Below are 23676 nucleotides of genomic sequence, written 5' to 3' on the forward strand. Positions count from 1 at the left end.
TGATTCAGAATTATTTAGTTTTTACATAATGTCCTTTTTATGTTCCAGGATCCAGTTCAGGATGCCACATTACATTTAGTTCTCATGTTTCCTTATGTTCTTCTTGGCTATGACTGTGTGTCAGACTTTCTTTGTTTTGAATGAACCTTGGACCGTTTTGAGGGCTGCTGGTCAGTTATTTTACGTAGCATCTCTGAACTGGAATTTGTTTGATATGTTTTTCGTGATTAGACTAAGTTTAATGGATTTTGAGAAGGAAGACCGCAGAGATAAAGTGCCGTTTTCATCACATCATACCAAGGGTATATTCTGTTAGCATAACTTATTTTTGCTGTTGACCATGATCATGTGGCTGAGGTAGTTAGTAAATTTCCCATTAAATTTTTTTTTTAAATTCGGAAAATATTACTAGGCATAATCCACATATACCATAGCTCTTTGGAGTCTTCAACAGTTTCTAAGAGTATAAAGGAATCTCGAGACCCAAGCGTTTAAGTTGCTCATCTAAGCCTTAAGCAACTAACACTTTAAGAAAGAATAATCGACAGCTGCCTGATATGACAAAAGGAACCAAGAAGATGAGGTTTGGGGGTGGGAGAGTAGAAGAAATAATTGATAGGGCCTTTAAGAATAAGGGAGTGATACCAAGATAAACTCTGGCTTCTTTATAACTCTGCTTAGTGTTGAGACAGGACCTCTACCTTTCAGTAGTTTTTTGACTTTGTTTCTTTCTTTTCTCATTTGGTAACTTAACAGATACTTGTTGAATGTCTGCTTACTTTTCATTAATTTTAATATTTTGTCTGATTCATATCATTTGCAAATAATAGGTTTTTTCCCCTTTTTCTTCCATTCCTTATACAGTTGAGGCTGTGGTTTTATGAATGTATGTATGGCGGTGAGACTTGGGGAGTCTTTTCTAGAAAAGTATTCATTCTGTGTAGGTTTTCAAAATTATTTAAAATTTAATATTCTGTTACTATATTTAAATCTGTTATGCCTTCCTTTTAAGCATCTCTTATTTTGTGAATGTGGCACTTCTGTTTCATTCTTTCATCTTGCTTAACTTATGTATATTTTCCATCTTTTTTTTTTCCTGATGACTTCTTTTTGAATTCCTTGATTATTCTTCTAGCTTATTAATTTATTACAGGATCATATTCATTTTGCTGTTCGAGCCTACTATATTTTATTTATCTATATTTTTATACCCAGTATTATCAGCTTTAAAAATATTTGCTTGTTCATGCTCTGTTTTATAATATCCTCCGTTATCTTTTTAAACGTGTTTATTAAGTTTTTGGTGAGTTTGGTTCACTGATTTTCTTTTCTTTGACCAAGATTGTTCAGTTTGTTGTCTTTCACAGCACTTGGGCTCCTTAGAATATTATTTTTGTTTGTGAGCTTATATTCTCTTAATAATATTCTTCTGGGAATATTAACTGTCTTGTCTGATACTGTCCTACATAGAAAGGTAAGAGTCCAGGGACTAGCTTTTGACTGTTTTGGTCAGTCTAGAGAATACATATCTTAGGTTAGAGAATCTTTTTTATCAAAATCATAGCTTCCACCTCGTTACCCCAGTTGCTTATATATTCTGTTTCTTAGGGAACTTTTCTGTATCTCTGTTCTGGGCACACTTCTTATCCATAAACTGTCTCTTTAGTTGTAAACAGCCCATTTGAGAGAAAGCACAGTGGAAGGCAGTAGTCGGCCTCTCTGCCTGCATTTGGTATGTGTGTACTGTAACAGTACAGCATGTGTGTATGTGCACAGTTTAAAAGCAAAAATGCTTACTTAGGACTGTGTTTAATGCCTCTGTATGGAATTAAATCATGTTTTGTGCTCATAGTAAAAACAAGGTGTTCAATGATTAGAGAGAAAAGAGCATAGAAAGATGGCTAGCTTCCAACCCTTCCTCCTGTTCCCTTCTCCTGGCCTTTTCTTTATCCATGATATTCCACTTTCTGCATCTCCAGGGATGGGTTCAGGGGCTAGGGTGGGGTGGGGACTTGTTACTTCACCAGTAATTCAGTTCTCACTTACAAAAGCAATTGGCTTCTTCTTTATTGACTTTGCATTCTCTGTGTATAGAGAGGCTGAAAGTGGACCAGAGATTTAAAAGAACAGCAGAACTGTTACACAGTTAGTTCATATTAAGATCTTTGTCAAATGTGATACACAGTTTAAAAATAAAAAATAGAACTATTAAGGAACCACCTGAAAAAACAGGCTGTGTCATTTACTCAGTGTAGACAGTGAAATTATGTAACAGGAGAATAGACAAAACTATTTGTTTTGCTGACCTAGACTTTGGGAGGAGAACTGGCTTTAAAAACTTATTATTTCCTTCAGTACCCATAAATAATGCAACTACTCAGCTTTTAAACATATGATGGTTTTTTAAAGTATTGTCATTTGCTCTTTCTCTCAAGTTTTAAGACATGCCAGAGCTTCTCATAAGCAGGATATAATTAAAGCTTAGACACCCACAGGTCCACATTTAACTCTTAATTAAATGGTGTATGTTAAGAATCTTAAATTTAAGATTAAAATAAAAAAAATTTATGGGAGTCCCATAAAACCTCAGAAAGAAATGTGAAGGATTCAAATTTTAGCATATTGGAGATATGTGAAGATAAAATTTGGTTAAAAGTCCAACCAAATCTCTACCTGTCTTTCTAGTGACAGTAGAACAATAAAGATATTTTTATCCATACCTCAGCTTAGTAGGTTTTCATTAAGTTGTAATTGCTTCAGAAGTCACTGCTTCAGAAGTCAACTTAAGTTTAATAGGGTGAAAATAGCAGCAACAGAGCAAGAGCAAGCTTGAGGATTGGGTGATGAATTTATGTATGTATTTGTCTCTGTACATATGTACCTATAGACATAAAATTTAATTTAGGGCTGGGTTGCAATGGCTCACGCCTGTAATCCTCACACTTTGGGAGGCTGAGGCAGGAGGATTGCTTGAGCCTGGGAGTTGAGGACTAGCCTGGGCAACATAGCGAGACCTTGTTTCTACAAATAATAAAAAAAATTAGCCGGTCATGGTGGCATGTGCCTGTGGTCCCAGCTACGCAAGAGGCTGAGGTGGGAGGATTGCTAAAGCCCTGGTGGTTGAGGCTGCAGTGAGCCAAGATCATGCCACTGCACTCCAGCTTGAGTGACAGAGTGAGACTCTGCCTCCCCTCCAGAAATTTAATATTATTTTTATACATATACACACAAAATTAAATTTTATGTATATATGTATGTGTGTACATACACAAATGCATGTATATAAATTTATCCCCCCATCCTAAGCTTGCTCTTGCTCCAAAGCTGCTGTTTTCACCATATTAAACTTACGTTGATTTCTGAAGCAGTCACAAGTTAATGAAAACTTACTAAGTTGAGATATGGATAAAAATCCGTTCATTATTATACTGTCACTAGACAGACAAGTGGAGATTTGGTTAGACCTTAAATCAAAATATTTTTAAAAAATTTATGTTTTTAAAATTTATTTTATTTTATTTAAACATTTATTGGGTTCAGCAAACTAACCTACCTTCATTAAGCACATTCTACACATAGTACCTTCCTAGGTTCATGCCTATACTGTGTTTAGAGCAGGTTTTATTTAGGTCTTATGGGTAAAACTGTTGGCTGCATTAGGGGAATTAGTAGAAAATAAAGCTAATAGAAATGAATAACAACTAATGTTTATTAAATTTCCACTGTGTGCCACTAGCTATTCAAAGTGCCTTGCCCATAAACTCATTTAATCTTAAAAATAACCCTATGAGGTAGATAGAATTATGAGGATACAGAGACAAGGACACACATCTGGTAAATAGCGGAGCTGGGATATATTTCGACTCCAGGGGCGAACCTTTAATCACTTTCCTATACTGCGTCTCTGTGAATCAGATCATATGGGGCCTTGAATACTACTTTTACTGTTTGGGATCTTTGTTGTTAACACAGTATCAAATTGTTGAAGATTTTGGAGCAGGGAACCAGCCTGTTCAGAGTTGTGGTTTAGGAATATCAGCATGGCAAAATTGTGGAGTGTTGGTGGGGCAACCAATTGAACATTAGATATATCTGGGATGTTTTCAAAAACTGATGTACAGCTACATTCCTATTCAATTGAATTAGAATCTCAGAGGGTGAGTTGCATATATTAGTACCTTTTAAAGTTCGTTAGTTGATTTCGATGTGCAACTAAGGTTGAAAACCATAGAAATAGAGGTGGTTAGTTCAGGGAATAAGTTAGCATGTTCTTGTGAAATCTAGATAAAAGGCAATTAAAACTTCTGTGGTAGTGGCAGCAGAATAGAAAATATGTAAAAGGAATTAGAGATGCAAATCAGCAGGACCTGGTGATTGATTGGATGTGTAGTTTCAGGAAGATACTAAAGACCAATTTTACATATACTAAACATGTAGAATCTTAAAAATGATGTTAAGATGGTGGTATCCTCATTTTACAGATGCAGAAACTGAGATAAAGGGAAATTATGTAGCTTTTCCTGAGCTATACAAGAAGTAGATGATGGAGTCAGGACTTGAATTCAGGCCTTTGCATATTGAATTACATTTTCTTTCTATAAGTTTTAGGGCATTAATGTGTTTAGCATTAATTCATACTGGATGAGATGACACTGTTATAGATGACCATATATGATGCAGAGGGGATCATAAGAGTCACTTATTTTAGTGGAGTTGAAAAGTCGTTATCAAAAAAGTGTTTTTAGACGAGGTAATGCTTAACCTGAGTGTTGAAAGGAACTTAGGTATTTGCCTGGTGAAGGTGAGAATGGCATTGTAGACAAAAGGAGCTGTGAGAGTAACAAGTAAATTGTTCAACAACATGGTATGTTTGAAGAAGTGAAAGTAATTATCAGTTTGTCACTTGTGATGTGTAGGATTCATGGGTGTTTGGAGGAATGCATGACGTAAGATTGACAAAATTGCGAAGAGCCTTGAAGATGGAGTTAAATGTTTTTCTCTCCAGTTTTGGTAGGCTGTGGGAGCCTACCAAGTCCAAAACCATTGAAGTGGTTCAACCATGTTGTTGAACAACTTTAGAAGGCTCTCTGTGATAATAGTATAAACTACTTAGGTGTAAGAAATTCAGGTGGCAGGTAGTAGCAGTAACTGTGGACATGAGAAATAAAGGATAAATACGATAGACTATGTAGAACTTTAGGACCTTGTCCTGGACTTAATATTAGGAGTGGAGGAGAATATAGATGAGGAAAATAAAAGTGAAGGAGAAGTTTAGAGTGACTTAAAGCTTTCTCTGTTGTGTGATTTGGTGGGAGGTACCATTCATTAAGGGAGAAAATATAGGAAGAAGAGCAGGGGCAGAGAGAGGAAAGATGAAGTCAGTTTTCGATATGCTAAGTTTGAGATGTGTATCCAAGCGGAGGTGTACAGAGGCTTGATGTTCCGTACAGTTCGTCATTTAATCCTTTCTATAATACTGTAAGGTAGATGTTACTCTGTTTTTAAAAGATGAAGAAACCAAGGCTCTGAAAGAGTAATTTGCATAAAGTCAATTAGCTAGACAGTAGGCAGCACTAGGATCTAAATGTAAATATTCGAATTCTCTTATTGAAAGAAAGGGCTATTTTTTTGTTATAAATTCATCTATATTACACCTAGACTTTTAAGCATCTTTTTAAGGTTTTTATATTCATTACCTAATATAATTTTTTGTATACATTGAAAAATATGTGATACATGATCTATTTTATATAATCCAAAGCTTTATTTTCCTGTAACTATTAATAATTTTGACTTTTTTTTATCTAGGCTGAATATTTTGACATTTGGGCACCATCTAGTTGCAGAGACATGAGGAACAGTTGCTAACTGCATTCTTATGTGTGGTAGATTGATGAGTCATGGGGGTTGACGTTTCCATGTTATTATTAGCAGTCTTACCCGTGGCTTGATGCTGTGCAGTGTGATATACTAATCAGTGATTTGTTAGAAATGGAATAGAAATCTAGAAGGCATGAAGGTATTTTTTTGCAGCTCTTTTTTTTTTTTTTTTTTTAGTAGAGACGGGGTTTCACCGTGTTAGCCAGGATGGTCTACGATCTCCTGATCTCGTGATCCACCCGTCTCGGCCTCCCAAAGTGCTGGGATTACAGGCTTGAGCCACTGCGCCCGGCCGCAGCTCTTATGTCTTAATTTAGATCTCAGTCATGATTTAATCTAGAATGTAGGCTCACATATCTCTATGTAAGAATGCAAAGAATTGGCCAAAATGAAATTTCAAGTAAGATGAGCTTTTATTTCAGATTGACAATTGAAATGTGTGAAACAGGTTATAAGATGAAGTATCAGACACTGAAGTGTTTATGTATATGTTGGCTCGTATAACCAGTTCTCATATCACCTGGCATGATTGTGATGTGATAATATGGTTTCGGTTGTGCTATTTTATAACCTTTTCAGGCAACTGTGGCTGGTTAGGCCAGATTTAGAGGAAAATGTTAATGAAGTTAAAGCTCAGTGTTATGGCTTTAATTCTTTTAGTGGGCAGTAAACTTTTTCTGGTTTCCGAACCACAGAGTCCACCAGCAGTCTCACCAGATGCATGCCATTAGTTACAAGTGAAAATCATATTGGTTAATTTTGAGCTTCTCTTGTATGTGAAGATCTTGATAAAAGAGGTTGGATGAATCATGGCAAGAGACCACCAGTGCCAGAAGAAATATAATTCATGTTTCATAACAAAAAACTGATGGTGAATCTGTAACAGTGTTATTTTATACAGGACAGAACTATTTAAGGAAAAGAATGAGGGGATTCTTAGTGATGGAATTTGGGCTTATCAGATGGCCAGAGACTTTGTGCTAGTTATTAGGGTTATAATCACTAAGCCTCTTTTTTTTTTTTCTTTTCTTGTCTTTGTTCATTCAGTATTTGTTGAGTGTCCACAATGGTGCCAGGCTCTGTTCTAGTTTTAAGGGATATAGCAGTGAACAAAATAGACAAAATTCCCACTCTAGTGGAGCTAACATTTGAGTAGAGAAAGAAAAAATATATAAATATGAACTGTGTTATGAGATGATTGCTCTGATGAAAAATAAAGCAGGGTAAGAAGGAGAGAGAGTAACAAAATAGGGGATGAGTGCTGTTTCCTGGGAATATTATGGAAGTATTCTGATGAAGTAGCTTTTGAGCAGAACCCTAAAGGAAGTTTTCTAGGCAGAAATAAGAACTAAGTATAAAGCTTGCATATCTGTTGGGCAGACAGTGGTGGTTAGTCTGTAAGCAGTCGGGGTTGTGGGAAAGCGTGAGTGAAGGGTCTTTCCTCCTACTCAGGAAGGTGGAGGTACAGGGTCAGTGTTCCTAGGAACACATGGAGCTCTGTGGGCTCTCCCCTGCAATCCGACTTGATAATAGAAGGAAGCAGTGACAAGACAGATGGAATATCTATTTGTTATGCCTGCAGTGGGAGGTCAGGAAATCCATTATCAAGGATGTCATGCTTTATATAAGAAGAATGAATTCACCAGGAGAATCATTGGAATGGCCTTGAGGGGCTGCAGCTCAGGAGAGGGTAAGGTAGGAAACTGATTTGGGGAGTTAGTGGTGAACTGAGCTCTTTAAAAAATCAAGTCAATGGAATCACATGAGGAAATCATGTTGAATGGAAATGAGAGATTCTAGGATGCAGGGGAGCCAGAGAGAGGGAGGAGAAAGAGAAAATAGGTTGGAAACTAAGAAGGGGCAAAGTTTTCAGAAGAGGAGTGGTCAGCAGTGGCAAATGCTAGAGGAGTGGTCAGTGTTAGGTTGAGCTAGGGAATTGTAGGGTTGTGCTAGACCTGAGTTGTCTGATGATGTAGTCACTTCCCACATGTTACTAATTTAAAGTTAACCTAATTAAATTAAAAATTGTTCCTTAGTTTTACTAGCCACATTTCAAGATTTCAATAGCTACATGTAGGTAGTAGCTACCCTTTTGGACATTACAGATATGCACTATTTCCATCGTTGTAGAAAGTTCTATTGTGACAGCACTGTACTAGACCATTATAATGGTGGAGAAAAGTTAAATAACAGTTGAATTGTTTATTTATTTATATAACAGGAGAGACAATATTGTGAGATAATTATGCATTATCAAAGAATTCACATTAGAAAGTCAGAGTTGGAGAATGATAACTTCATCTTGAACGTAGGTAGCAGAATTGGCAGTTTGAGCTCTCAAAGTGAGGGGTTTGTTGAGTGTCTGCTGTGGTGCCAAGTTCTGTTCTAGTTTTAAAAGATGTAGCAGTGAACAAAATAGACAAAATTCCCACTCCAGTGGAGCTAACATTTGAGTGGAGAAAGACAGAAAATACATATAAAAATTTCAAGCTGTTGAGTAGGGAAGCAAAAAGAAAGTAGGGAGAAAATTACAGATCACTTTAAGCAATCAGTTTTACTAGGCAGAATTTTAGCTAAGTAGAGTTTGAGTTAAGTGGAGATGTTAGATTGTCTCGTAGAAAATCATTATTTCTGTGGGATGGATAGTTGGACCAAATTGTAAAATATTTTAATTATCAGTGTTGGGGGCTTATTTTTAAAAGAATAGCATGCCACCAGACTTTCTTTAGTGGAGAAGAAATGAGGCCAGAGTGACTGCCTAGAAAATTAAGTTGGTAAATTAATCACTTTTTTCTGGGTCCTTTCTTAGTCTTTCTCATTTGTTTTAATAATAAGTAATTCTGCCTTATGTCTATATACTGATTTTCAAAACAAATTTATATGGAATACTCATGTAAACTATTAAGCCTCATAACAATTCTAGAAATGTGTAAGGTTTAATAATTAGTGCATTTACAAAGGAGAAAAAGAAACCTCACAGAAAGAAGTTAAGTGGCATGCTAATGATGGGATAGCTTGAAGAATGAGTAATGTTGGGTAGACTGGAGATCACTTATGTTAGTGTTGAATAAACCGTAATACATACTGTCTTCTATGTGTGGTGATCTTGGCAGTAGGGACTATGTTTTTATCATGTTTTTTAATTCTGGTATGTAGCATAGTAAATGAATGAGTGGGCTGAGACTGCATGCAGGGACATCTACTGAAAGGGAGATGCAGAACTTGACACATAAGGTGATGTGGGTCTGACATGGGGGCACTAATGGGAAGTGAAAAAAAAGACTGAATGTGAAATAGGCACCATAGAGGCAAAAAAGTCAGAATTTAATAATTTAATCAGATGTTGGGGGAAATGTCTCAGATGAATCAAGGGTTTATGCCTGAGTGTTTGAAAGAAAGATGGGCAAATCAGCATGGAAGCTGGTTTCTGAGAGAAAGCTGACTACTATCTCTGATACAAAGATGTAAAGCCCTTCCTTTGTTAACATAATTTTAGAACTAGAAGGATATGCAATAATGTCCAAACATATACATAGAAATGGTTTGAAGTTTTGGAGATATGCTAGGTATGAAGAAGAAACTAGGAAGTTATCTGAATATAGGTAATAATGGGCCTTGAGCATCAATGGAACCTGCAGGAAAAGAGCAGGTAGAGGAAGAACAACAAATAGTTGAGATTGAGCACTGGTAATGGCCATTCACTTATTGACTGGGAGGACTAAGTGTGGAGGCAGGAAAATAGAAGAGAAGCCAGAGCAGAGGAGTATTCTTAGAAACCAAAAGAGGCTTACATGAGAAGACTGATAGACTTAAATACATAAAGGAAGGATATAAAGTGTGAAAAACTACCAGGCCAATGCCAGAGAAGACTCCACAGGTTGGCAAATTAACTGTAATTTCCTGATGACTCAGGATGAAAAAAAGATTTTTTTTTTTTTGTTTTGGAGACGATTTTTTGTTCTTGTCCAGGCTGGAGTGCAATGGTACAATCTTGGCTCACTGCAACCTCCATCCCCCCGGGTTCAAGCGATTCCCCTGCCTCAGCCTCCCAAGTAGCTGGGATTACAGGCGCCCACCACCACGCTCTGCTAATTTTTTGTATTTTTAGTAGAGATGACATTTCACCATGTTGGCCAGGCTGGTCTCGAACTCCTGACCAAATGATCCGCCTGCCTCAGCCTCCCAAAGTGCTGGGATTACAGGCATTAGCCACCACGCCCAGCCTAGAAAAAGATTTTTAAAAAAGGATTTAATTTTCAGTGTAGAAATAATTTTGAAAAATAGCTATTACTTAAAAGGTTATTGCACCACTTAATTCATTTGATAAATTCTGGGTGCTCTCTAGATTCAGATTTAAGTATATGAGATTAAATCACTCCTGAGAAAATTTGTTTTCTTTTTAGATATTGCCATATTCAGAAGTTGCTGAAGTTCAAGAGACAGTGAGTAATATGTGGTGCTGTGTGCAATATGTTAACATTTTTTCATCTTTTTAGGATTTCAAGTTGGATTCTTAAAATATACTTCCCACTATACTTAATCACAGATAATTATGTCATAATAAGAAATAAGCTAGTGTAGATTGAAAAATATCAGTTAAACACTGTTTATATTTTTTCCAAAATGTAAATAAGTTCTTTTTTTGACTGTAAAAATAATGCATACTAGTGTACCATATTTAAACAATACAGAAAAATATAAGTAAAATCCTACCTCCTAAAGTTAACTACTGTTGATATTTTGGTGGCATCTTTCCTAAGTTTGTGTATGTATAAGAAAATTTATAAAGGTAGGGTCATATCATACAAGCTTCTTTATAACCTACTTTTAAAAGCCGGTATATAATGCGTGATTTTCAGTAGGTGAAGAATAAACTTTTTTTTTTTTTTTTTTTTTGGGCAGGGGACAGAGTCTTGCTCTTAGCCCAGGAGTGCAGTGGTGTGATCTCGGCTTACTGCTACCTTCACCTCCCAGGTTCAATCTATTTTCCTGCCTTAGCCTGCAGAGTATCTGGGATTACAGACGCGTACCACCACGCCTGGCTAATTTTTGTATTTTTAATAGGGCAGGGTTTCACCATGTTGGCCAGACTGGTCTCAAACTCTTGACCTCAAGTGATCCTCATGTCTTGGCCTCCCAAAGTGCTGGGATTACAGTTGTGAGCCACTGCACCTGGCTGGAAAAAGAAACTTTAATGACTTCATGCTATTTCATTGTGTGAAGGTATTTTATTACCCTGTTTAAAACAGGTTACTTCTGGCCGGGCGCGGTGGCTCAAGCCTGTAATCCCAGCACTTTGGGAGGCCGAGACGGGCGGATCACGAGGTCAGGAGATCGAGACCATCCTGGCTAACACAGTGAAACCCCGTCTCTACTAAAAAATACAAAAAACTAGCCGGGTGAGGTGGCGGGCGCCTGTAGTCCCAGCTACTTGGGAGGCTGAGGCAGGAGAATGGCGTGAACCCGGGAGGCGGAGCTTGCAGTGAGCTGAGATCCGGCCACTGTACTCCAGCCTGGGCGACAGAGCGAGACTCCGTCTCAAAAAAAAAAAAAAAACCAAAAAAACAAAAAACAAAAAAAAAAACACAAAAAACAGGTTACTTCTTTAGATTACTGTAAATGGTGTTGTGGTAAATATCCATGGACACATTTTTTGTTTTTTTTTTGAGACGGAGTCTCGCTCTGTTGCCCAGGCTGGAGTGCAGTGGCACTATCTCGGCTCACTGCAAGCTCCGCCTCCCAGGTTCATGCCATTCTCCTGCCTCAACCTCCCGAGTAGCTGGGACTACAGGTGCCCGCCACCACACCCAGCTAATTTTTTGTATTTCTAGTAGAAACGGGGTTTCACTGTGTTAGCCGGGAAAGTCTCGATCTCCTGACCTCGTGATCTGCCTGCCTCAGCCTCCCAAAGTCCTGGGATTACAGGCATGAGCCACCGCGCCCAGCCGGACACATCTCTTTGAACATTTTGTATGATCCCCTTATTAATATTCCTAGAAGGGGAATTGCTGGATCAAAAGTGCGATTAGGTTATTTTTAAATATCTGCTTGGCAGGCCAGATCGTATTCTTTATCCAACAGTGAAAAGCTGTAGTTCCGAGACAAATACTCCTTTAAAATCTCTCCCATGAAACTCAGGGGTAAAATGTGCACAAGTATGTTTTGCAGATGATTACAGGAATATTAAAAATTCAGCCAAGTGTAGAGTGATGACTCCTGTTAAAAGAACAGACAGTTCTCAGCTGCACAATATAGCTCTCTCTGAAGTTTCTTATTCTAAGTGCTTATGATAATGCTAAATAGAGCACTCTTCAGATATTTTGTGTACTCTTTCTGAATTGTAGTTTCTCAGAGCCAGCTGCAGCAGAATTGCTTCTGTAACAACTTGATCAACTTTATTGGGTGAAGAGGTGCCACCAGCTACATCAGTGCTTGATGAGCTCTTTGTCATGAGTCAGATGAGTTAAATCAAGCCATGATGTATATTAAGAGGAAAGTGCTGTGCCAAAGGGAATGGAATCAAAGCTATAGATTGCGTAGGATTACTTCTTTAGTAGGGTGGCCTTCCATCGTGGTTTGAGACTGAGAAGTTTCCCAGGCCCTAAAGGTTGTGTGTTTACTGCTAATTATAGATGAGGTGGCAAATATTTAGACATACAATAAAATACAATCACATTTTTTTGCATAGTGCACTATTTCTGAGATTTATAGACTAAAATTAGTAAATATTTGGGTAATGGCTATAAATATTTCATGCTTTTAAATACTTTGGTAATATGTCTGAAACTTTTATTACCAATATAGTTACCAATATATCTTATCGATATACTTATAACAAAATTAGTGAGATAACTGGACATTGTCTGTGGGATAATGGTAAACATAAGTTACTGAAATAGAGTCAATTAGAGAAACTGTTTCTTTTTAGAGACAGGGTCTCCCTATGTTGCTCAGGCTGGAGTGCAGTGGCTATTCACAGGTGCGATCATGGATCATGGTACACTGCAGCCTTGAACTCCTGGGCTCAAGCAATCCTCCTGCCTCAGTCTCCCATGTAGTTGGGGCTACAAGGCGCCCATGATGACCTTTTCTGAATAAACTGAGAAGCTGTTCTTGGATTCTCTGAGATTCTAGCTTTATTTAGGTTCTTTAACAAAAACCAAGAAGAACGCCTAGCATTTTACTTTTTAAATATTGTACAAGGTAATTGTGTAGAGTGGTTCCACAACAGTAATTTCACATTGTTTTTATTCGTGTGTTATGCAACATGGTAATGTACAAATTTGACCCAGGTCCTCGAAGTGGTAAGAATAAGAAATTAGTAGGGGGCAGTTTAGCCATGTGCAGAAGACTTCAGTGATGTATATGTTACTTTGTAAATTTGATATGTAATCCTCAGTTACTTATATCCTGTTTCCCATTGGCATCACTTACAATCAACTCTGGAAGGATGATTTCGCTTAACTCCTAGTTTAGTGCTTTTGTATCCATATCCTTTTGAGGAAGGTTTCTGAAGCCATGTTTATTTTTCATTGTGTTTCAGCTTTGCATTTGCAGTGTTTGAGTGTGATTCTTAGTTGTGTTGTTCATTATAATGTATGTTTTTCTAGGGCCTGTTCTTTTATCCTATGGCATTTTCCAATCTCTTATGATTAAGCCATTGAGGTCATATATCATAACTCTCATACTTATCATAGTTTATATTTTTCTTACCAGCCTGAACCTTTCCCTGTACAGATTTGTATATCCAACTGCTTACTTGACATTTCCACTTGGGTGAATGTCTGGCATGCATTTCAAACTTAATTTGACCCAAACTGAGCTCCTTATATTTCTCACTGTAAACTAGCTGCTCTCACTATCTTTTCTGTCTCAGATAATGGCAGTCCCATCCTTCCAGGTGCTCAAACCCCAACACTTGACATTACTTTGTTCCTGCCTTTTTTTCTGTCATCTCACATTTGGTCTATTTAGAAATCTTGTTTCCTCTATTTTCAAAATATATTTGGAACTCAGCTACTTTTCATCACTTTCACTGCTAACACTTTGGTCCATGATTCACCCTTTCTCCTAGATTATAGTAGTAATCTCCGAAGTGGTTATACCTTTGTCTCTCTAGTCCGTTATCAACATAGCAATCAGAGTGATTCTGTTAAAACATAATCAGACCGTGTCAATTATCTTCTCAAAACCATCCAGTGGTTCCCCATCTTATTCAAAATAAACCTGACTACACTGGGTGCAGTGGCTCATGCCTGTAATCCCAGCACTTTGGGAGGCTGAGGTGGGTGGATCACAAGGTCAGGAGTTCGAGACTGGCCTGGCCAATATGGTGAAACCCCATCTCTACTAAAAATACAAAAATTAACCAGGTGTGGTGGCACATGCCTGTAGACCCAGCTACTGGAGGCTGAGGCAGAAGAATCACTTGAACCTGGGAGGCGGAGGTTGCAGTGAGCCAAGATCACACCACCGCACTCCAGCCTGGGCAGCAGAGCGAGACTGCCTCAAAAAACAAAAAAAGAAAGACTGACTGGGGGTGGAGGGTGGAGTGGGAGATCTGCTTTGAAGTTCACCTAGTGGTGTTGGCCGACCTCACTAACACCGTAGTTCTTTCACCTAGTGGGCCTCTCTACAAGATTGACATATGAAGTGACAGTGGTTCCCCAGGGTAATCTTTCTACAAGAGACTGAGAAACTGCATGCAAGATGGAAGTCACAGTCTCTTTATAATCTAATCCCAGAAGAGACATCCCATCACTTTGGCTCTATTCTGTTCATTAGAAGTGATTTAGGGCCTGGTATGGTGGCTCACATCAGTAATTCCGTCACTTTGGGAGGTGGAGGCTGGAGGATTGCTTGAGCCAAGGAGAATATAACTTTGTCAACTTTTGTTTGTAAAACAGAAGAATGAGATTAAATGGGAAACTGCACAAACATGAATAGAGCAAATGCCTTCAAGGCATTAGAAGATCATTTCAAGTATTGTAAAAAGCCATCACTTAGGGAAGGAATAGGTCCAAGATTTTATTCAAGGAGGTGACAAAAGCCTAAAGCAAACAACTGCTAACTTGTTTTGTCACAGTCAGTTAAGATCCTCAGGCCTCTTTAAGACCAACAAATAATGTAATTATCGGGAATTTTTTGTTTCTGTTATTGCATTTGTTTTGATATGTTACTATATTTGATACTTAAGTGAAGGAGAGCAGAGAACTCTGTTCCTACCAGAACCAAAGCACTTGTCCATAGGCAACATTTAGAGTAATTTATGTTAAAATAGTTACTAAACAGAAGATCAGCAGCCTATTTCCTGTTTCTTTTAGTTGACTGCAAGTTCTTCATTCAAGGGTTGGGTCTTCTGACTTCCCAAAGACCAGTAGCTCCAAATATTATGCTTGATTTTTAGTGGGCCCTAAGAAAATTTTGTGTGACTTAAAAAAGTTCTTTCTAATTAATGTTTCTATTTTTATTTTTGGCATTTGAGAAAAAATTTGTTCTACTTTGTTGATGCCTCTGTAGATGCTCTTCACACAATGCTTGGCATGTAACAAGTGCTCAATAAATGTTCCTTACTCTTTTGTAGAAGAAACATACTAAATCTCCTTGTAGTGTTACATGCTTTCATGGCATGCAGAACTAATCTTTAATAGTGCATGAATGTTATATAGTTTTAAACCACCTTAAATTTAAGGAATGCATAACTTGGCTGTCTCTTAAATTTCTGTGTAATTTTTACCTTTACTAACTCATATCTTGAATTATAATTGAAAGTAATTTTTGACCTAATTTTCAAAACAAAATACTTAGGCGATCCATTTTTCTCTTACCACCTTCATTTTCTAAAAACAAAACAAATATTTGATACTGCTTAATCCAAGATCTTTTTTTGTGTGTGGAAAAGGAAGTTTCTTATAAATTATTACGGTTATTACTATTGATGTGCATGTGCTTTCTACTTATAAACTAATGCTATTTTCCTTGTCCTTTTGTTTCACTGCTGTTTCCATCCTGATGCATTTTGCTTCTTCCTGATTTGGACTGTATTTGTTTGCTGCTCAATTACCCTGCCTTAAAAGCTTCTTGGTGATAGCAAAGATGTCCTTGGGCCATCAAGTAAGTAGTTAAAGCTTGAACGGCATGTTTGGGGACATGATAATATTTTGATGTGTAATTATTATGAAAGGCAAATGGTGTTTCAATTTTGAATTATTAAGTCTTCTACTTTTCTTTCCAGGAATTGAAATACAAAGTAAAGAATATAAATGGTCATTTAGTACCAGTGCCCCATCTGTTCTCATTGTCCATCTGAGATTCATAGGTAGTGTTTGTATATTTACATCTTGATTATCTAAAGATGCATTGTTTACTTAATTATCTAACTCATAATTTGGGACCTCTTCTTCAGAGTATTTCTTTCTACATTTATCACAAGGCATAGTTATAGCACAAGGATTTCACTGCCATAGGAATGGGAGAAACATGTTTGTCAGAATTTTTACTTAATAATTTGATTATGAAAATTGTTTTATACTTTGGATATTTTATAAGTGAAACGTGTTTTACCTTAGGGATTTAGAAGATGTATCCTTGAAAATTATATCCAATTCACGTCAACAGATTTTACTGAGAGTTTTTTGGGGCAGGGAGCAGCAGACACTGCCAACTTCTGGATGTACATAATGAATAAAACATGATTCCTGCCCCTAAAAATTTTTATAGTTAGCTAGGGAGTAAGAGGGGCAATTTTTATATTAAAAATCATATAATTGCTGAGGTGAAAGGAACTTCAGAAATTATCTAATAAAGCATTAATTTTATAGAGGAGAGCCTCAAGCTAAGATAGCACAAATATCCGAGAATTTAGAATTGGTTACTAGTCCAGTGTGTCTTCCTTCTACTGTTATTCAAAGATAGAAGGAAACTGTTAGTTTGTTGCATTCAAGTATAACAAAATAGTTAAAATTTTACTGCATCATAAATTAGATGAAGATTTTAACTTTACTGATGAATAATATAGGAAATTATATTGATTTAGGAAGTTTTGTTAAGGAAACTGTTAGTTTGTTGCATTCAAGTATAACAAAATAGTTAAAATTTTACTGCATCATAAATTAGATGAAGATTTTAACTTTATTGATGAATAGTATAGGAAATTATATTGATTTAGGAAGTTTTGTTATTGATTCCTGAACAATTATCTGATTATTGCAAGTCAGTTTACTATTCTGGGACTTATATTTCATTGACCTAGGAAAGGAACTGAATGAGATAATGGTAAAGGTTTCTTCTAACTATGAACTTTTTTAGTCTAGATCAGTTGCTGTTTATCAGTTACTGTAACTCTAACTGGTTATAGTATGTATGTAATTTTTTTCTAAAAAGAGAGGATTTAAAGTAATATGCTAAATTCCTTTTTTTTTTTTAATTCTTATTTTTTAGAGACAGGGGACTCACTCTGTCACCCAGGCTGGAGTACAGTAGCACAATCATAACTCACTGCAACCTTGAATTTCTGGGTTCAAGGGATCTTCCTGCCGCCTGAGTAGCTAGGACTCCAGGCTTGTGCCACCACACCCAATTAATTTTTAAAATTCTTTGTAAAGGTGTGGTCTCACTATGTTGCCCAGGCTGGTCTTGAACTCTTGGTATCAAGTGATCCTGTGGCCTTAGCCTCCCAAAGTGTTGGGATTACAGGTGTGAGCCACCCTGCCTAGCCCTTTTTTCATTCTTAAATGCAATAACTCAAAATATTTTATAAATATTATTTATTATACAATCATCATTAGGAGGTAGAAATCTTAAAAGTAGGAAAAAGAACAGAAACCTCAAAATGTTGTTTTTGATTTTCTTGAGACAGGGTTTTACTCTGACACCCAGGCTGGAGTGCAGTGGCACAATCACAGCTTGCTGCAGCCACAACTTCTCCCAGACACAAGCGATCTTCCCATCTCAGCCTCCTGAGTAGCTGGGACTACAAGCATGTGCCCAGCTAATTTTTTTTTATTTTTATTTTTTGTAGACACAGGGTTTTCCTATATTGCCGAGGCTGATCTTAAACTCCTGGACTCAAGCAATCCTCCTGCCTTGGCTTCCCAAAATGCTGACATTGCAGGCATGAGCAACTGCACCAAGCTTCAAAATATTTTTATGTTTTGTTGTTCAGCCTTGTGATACTTACTTGGCCTATAATTTCAATGTATTCTTCAGTTTCTTTAATTACCTCATATATTTAGACATGGACTCAGGTGAACTGAATGGCACTGCTGAGCTTTATAAATAGAATAGCATTTTAAATATTAACTGAAATATTTTATCTTAGGAACTGAGTTTTTACAAATGGAGATATTTTTTACTTGGAATAGAAGAAATTTACTTAAGGTTATATATTTCAAGCATATATAAAAATATGCATCATGATATTGGAGATGACTTTATAATGTACTCTGCCAAGTATTAAAAGGCTGGGTCTGTATAATCATTTGTTAGAGACCATATATCTTTTAAAGTGAAGTGCAGTTGACCCTTGAACAAGACAACTTTAAACTGCACGAGTCCACTTCTATGTGTATTTTTAAAAAGAAATATATTGGAAAAGTTTTCTGAGATTTGTGACAATTTAAAACTCACAGATGAACTGTACCTTAGAAACATAGAAAAAATAAAGGAAAGGTTAGGTATATCATGAATGCATAAAATATATGTAGGTACTAGTTTATTTTCTCACTACTTTAAAATATACACAAATCTATTACAAAAGTAAAAATTTATCAAAACTTTTCACACACACTGTACCTGTTGCCATTCCCAGTTGAGAAAAATGTAAACAAACATAAAGATACAGTATTAAATTGTAACTACATAACATTAACTGGTACATACTGTACTACTGTAATAATTTTCTAGCCACTTCCTGTTACTACAGTGAGCTCAGGTGTTGCAAATATCTACTTAAATGCTGTGTGATGCTAATCATCTCTGCATGAAGTTCTTTGCTCCAGTAAATTGCATATTGCTTTAAAAAGTCATTTCTCACCATTCTTGCCTATTTTCATCGTGTTTCATGCAATGTTGTAAACCTCGAGTAACACTGTGGGACCTATACGAAGTAACACTGTTGATGCTTCAGTTGCTCCAAGAAGCAGACAAAGGTCATGATATTACAAGAAGGAGTTTAATTGCTTAATATTTAGCTGTAGATTGAGGTCTGCAGCTGTGGTTGCTGCTATTTCAAACTGATGATTCATCTTGTAAACAGATGGCATAAACTTGTATCAGTAAATACAGTATAGTACTATAATTGTATTTTCTCTTATGATTTTCTTAATAATATTTTCTTTAGCTTATGTACATGCTATATTACATAATACAGTATTTAATACATACAACATATACAATATGTGTTGACTCTTCGTATTATGCATAAGGCTTCTAGTCAACAGTAAATAGTAGGCTGTTAGTACTTAAGTTTTTAGAGGGTCAAAAGTTAAATGCACTTTTTTTTTTTTTGACATGGAGTCTTTGTCACCTAGTGCAGGAACGCAACCTTGGCTTACTGCAGCCTTTGTCTCCTGGGTTCAGTAGCTGAGGTTACAGGCGTGCACCACCATGCACAGCTAATTTTATATTTTTAGTAGAGATGGGGTTTCACCATGTTGGCCAGGCTAGTCTCAAACTCCTGACCTCAAATGATCTGCCTGCCTGCCAAAGTGCTGGGATTACAGGTGTGAGCCACCACTCCCAGTCCCTAAATATACATTTTTGACTGCTTAAACGTCAACTGTAATTTCATGGTACTTGATTAGGATCTGTACTATTGAATGAAAAAACTACATGATCTATACTGACATTTAAATTATTGGAGTATTTAAGAAAAGGTATACCTTAGAAGAAAAGGAGATACAGGATTTACATACAGATTATTATTTATGACTTTAAAAAATTACCTCATCTTATTTTAGCTTCCACTTAGATTAAAGGCAGACTTTGAAACTTGTAAAATTCTTCAAATTTTATATTGATGAGTTGAATTCAGAAGGTAAAAATGTTAGTTTTTGATTCATGTTCTCCTTAAATGTAGCAGATAAGTTAATTAACTATTTCAGTGTGATTTCTACTAAGGATGAGTAGTGTTACGAGTAGCAAAGCAGGTTGCTTTACTTCCACTTGAAGTAGAAACAGCAGAGGGCACTGTAATGTTATCTTTGGTAAGTGAGACAGTGAAACTGCACTGGAATCACACAGTGATTCATTTGCCAGATATCTATTCAGTCATTTAGAGAGTATTTAGTGAGTATCAGTTATATGCCAAGGGATACAGAAAAAAAAAGTCACTGTCCCTCTTAAACTTATATTTGAATAGTCTACTATTATGTAACTGGTGTAGGAAATCATAATGATTTTTATATTCCCCAGCCTCTTTTGTCTGTATAGTTGTTAATGCTTGTGAATGGGATGAGGAAACAAATAGAAACATGGGCTTTCTGTTTTTTTTGGTAAAAAGGTGCACTGTGTATATTGCTGTTTCTGCATACTCTCTTACTTCACGGTTATCAAAATCATATAGTAATACTTCCATTGAAAATGGATTAGAAAGGGTGAATAGAGCTAACTTTACAGTTCAGGCTGTTTTAAAGTTATTCAAGACATAGACACCTATGTTTTACTGGCAGAATACTAAAACCTACGTTAATTCTGCTAGTGGTTCTTATAAAGTATTTTAAATTAGCGTTAAATGTTCTGTCTGATATGACACAAAAGAATATGTGTCATATGTAAATGAGAGCATAATTGTACAATGAGCACTTACTGACCTATCACTCAGCTTAAGAACTAAAATCTTCCATGTACCTTCTGTCTTTCTATCTGCTACTTTTTTATCCCTGAGCCTGCCCCAAGAGGGCATGACTAGGTTGTATTTTTTCTTTTTATTATTCTTTGCTTTTTAAAAAGTTGGTTTTGTTGTTGTTTTTTACTCACGTATGTATCACTAGATTTTGCTTGGTTTTTAATTTTAAAAGAATGGTGTCATGGTTTATATAATCTTCCAGGACTTGCTGTTTGCAGTTACTTTTTTTTTTTTTTTAAGTTTTTAAAGAGACAGGATCTTGCTGTGTTGCCCACCCTAGGGTTCTTTGGTGTTATCACAGCTTACTGCAGCTTCGAACACCTGGGTTCAAGTGATGCTCCCACCTCAGCCTCCCTAGTAGCTGGGACTACAGATGCCTGCCATGCTAGGATTACAGCATGAGCTACCACGCCCAGCTAACTTTTTTTTATTTTTATTTCCTTTAGAGATAGATCTTGTTTTGTTGCCTAGGCCGGTCTTGAACTCCTGGCCTCAAGCAATCCTCCCATCTCAGCCCCCTGAGTAGCTGGGATTATAGATGCAAGCCACTGTGCCTGGCTGTAATTAACATTTTACTTTTAGTATTCAATCATGTTGTTTGTTACAGAACTAGATCATTCCTTTTTAGTGCTATATACTATTTCATTATATGCATATGCCACAATTTATTAAAATTCATTTTTTTCAATTGATGAATATGTTATTTTAGTTTTTACTGCTATGAACAGTGTTGCTATGAACATTCTTATTCTTGCCTCTTGGTACACACCTGTGAGAGTTTCTCTAGATACCAAGAGTGGAATTGTCAGACCCACAGGGTATTCAATTTTATATAAGAAGCTCACATTGTTTTCCAAAGTGCTTGTATTAATGTATACTCCACTAATAGTGCTTAAGACATCTCGATGATCCCATCCTCATCAGTATTTGGTATTATCAGAGATTAATCTTTGTTAATTTTACTGAGTATAAAATATTTATTATTTTGATTTGTATTTGCCTCAGTACTAAAAAAGGATGAACATCTTTTCATACATTGATTGCCCATTTGCAGTTTTCTTCTGTGAATCACTGTTCAAGTCTTTGCCTTATTTTGCTATTATGATGATGTTCTTTTTCTATTGATTTATAGAAGTTTTTTTTTTTGAAGAGCATTCTAGATACCAACATTTTGTTAATTATGGGTGTTGCAAATATCTTGTTTTGTGCCTTTTCAGTTTGTGATACCTTTAAAGCAATTTATACTTTTCATATTGAACTTACTGATTTTTTTATTTTTGGGTTAGTGCTTTTTTGTGTCTTTTTAAAGGAATCTCTGTCCCAAGTTTATGAAGATACTCTCTTATTCTAAAGGTTTTCCAGTTTTGCTTTTTACATTGTGTCTGTAGTCTTCATAGAACTATTCTTTGCGTGTGGTAAGAAGTAGAGTTCTATCTACTTTTCCAATATTGATGACCAGTTGATAACCTCCTATGGTGAACTGAGTAATTTATTTTCCCTATTTCTGTTGTATATCTGAACTCCATGTATGTATGTGTCTGTTTCTGAAAGCTGTCTGCTATGTTCTTTAGGTCAGTTTATCTCTCTGCATCAGTACCATACATTTAAAATTATTTTTTAATAATTATTTTTAGGAATCAAATGAATGTTGGATTTAGTAACTGAAAGAGACACCATATACTTTATGATGTTTTCGAAAAATATCAAGTTGATTTATTGATTCATTCAATAGAATTTTATTGAACATCTTTAGTATGGTAGGAAGCAACACCTTCAATATGGCAGGAAGTTTACCAGGACTTGAGAATTTATGGGAAAATAAGGCAGACAAAACTTCCTTCTCATGGAATTTAATGTCTACTGGAGGAAGACAAGCAATAAATAAACTATATTATTTCAGATAATGATAGGAGCTACAGTGAAAATCATGTAGGGTAAAGTAATAGAGTATAACTGTGAAGTGGTGGGTACTAACCCTAAAAAAAAAAAATGCTTAATTGTGCTATGTTAAAATTAAGAACGTACTAAAAAACACCATGAAGAAACCAAAGGGCTTTTCTGAAGAGATGACATTTGAGCCCAGACAACAAATGAGAGGAGCCAATAATGTGATGATCTGGGGTAGGAATATTCCAGGTAGAAAGAACAAGAGATATAAAGCCCTGTGACTGGGCAAAAGATGGCCTTTCTTGAGGAAATACCAAGAAGACTATTATGGCAGGAGCTTATGATTTTAAAAGATTGCTCAGTAAGAGAAAGAGAAAAATAAAAACACATCTAAGGTTTTGGCCTGAGAAAGTAGTGGCAGGGGAGTAGTGATGGCACAAACTGAGATTGGGGAGAGGCAGGTTTGGAGGATGAGCAGAATCAAAAATTACATTCTATGTAAATTTGAGATGCCTGTAAATAAGAGGTGATTATAAGGCAGGCAATTGGGTATGTAAGTTTGAGTTTAGTGGGGGATATGAAGTTGGGAGTCATCAGTCTATTTTTTTAAATTGACTTGGAAAAATAATTTTTTATATTTTGAATGCAAAGTGCAGTGTTTTTATATTTTTACTTTGGAATCTAAGGAGCTGAAATAAAATTTTGAGAACTGTCACAATAGAAAACATTTTAATTAGATTTAAAGGATGTGATGAGAAAAAGGTGAATGTGAAATTCTGAATGTCTGTGTTGACAAATAAAACCTATGGTGGAGACCAAATCATCTTTTTTTTGGGGATGGAATTTTGCTCTTGTTGCCCAGGCTGGAGTGTAATGGCACAATCTCTGCTCGCTGCAACCTCCGCCCCCCGGGTTCAAGCAATTCTCCTGCCTCAGCCTCCCTAGTAGCTGGGATTACAGGCGTGCCAACACGTTCACCTAATTTTTGTAGTTTTAGTAGATACTGCGTTTCGCCACGTTGGCCAGGGTGGTCTCGAACTCCTGGCCTCTGGTGATCCACCTAC

General features: G+C 36.4%; 1 protein-coding gene across 12 annotated transcripts in view; it reads left to right on the top strand.

Annotated features, from left to right (window-relative positions):
- The window catches only part of OSBPL8 (oxysterol binding protein like 8), a 231126-nt gene that overhangs the window by 91525 nt on the left and 115925 nt on the right, over positions 1 to 23676 (top strand). For 3 of the 12 annotated variants that reach the window (XM_033221204.1, XM_033221206.1, XM_033221205.1), the window contains exons 3-5: positions 10284 to 10322; positions 15957 to 15993; positions 16115 to 16198. The exons of 2 other annotated variants lie outside the window; for them this stretch is intronic. In XM_033221204.1, coding sequence (XP_033077095.1) covers positions 10284 to 10322; positions 15957 to 15993; positions 16115 to 16198 — 160 coding nt within the window. Of the gene's footprint in view, positions 1 to 10283; positions 10323 to 15956; positions 15994 to 16114; positions 16199 to 23676 lie in introns of those variants that run through there. 7 more of the 12 variants (XM_033221208.1, XM_033221209.1, XM_033221211.1 and 4 more) reach the window with 5 other exon arrangements.

The sequence above is a fragment of the Trachypithecus francoisi genome, unplaced genomic scaffold (genome assembly GCF_009764315.1).
Source record: "Trachypithecus francoisi isolate TF-2019V2 unplaced genomic scaffold, Tfra_2.0 Lachesis_group11, whole genome shotgun sequence".
In the NCBI taxonomy this organism is placed as follows: domain Eukaryota; kingdom Metazoa; phylum Chordata; class Mammalia; order Primates; family Cercopithecidae; genus Trachypithecus; species Trachypithecus francoisi.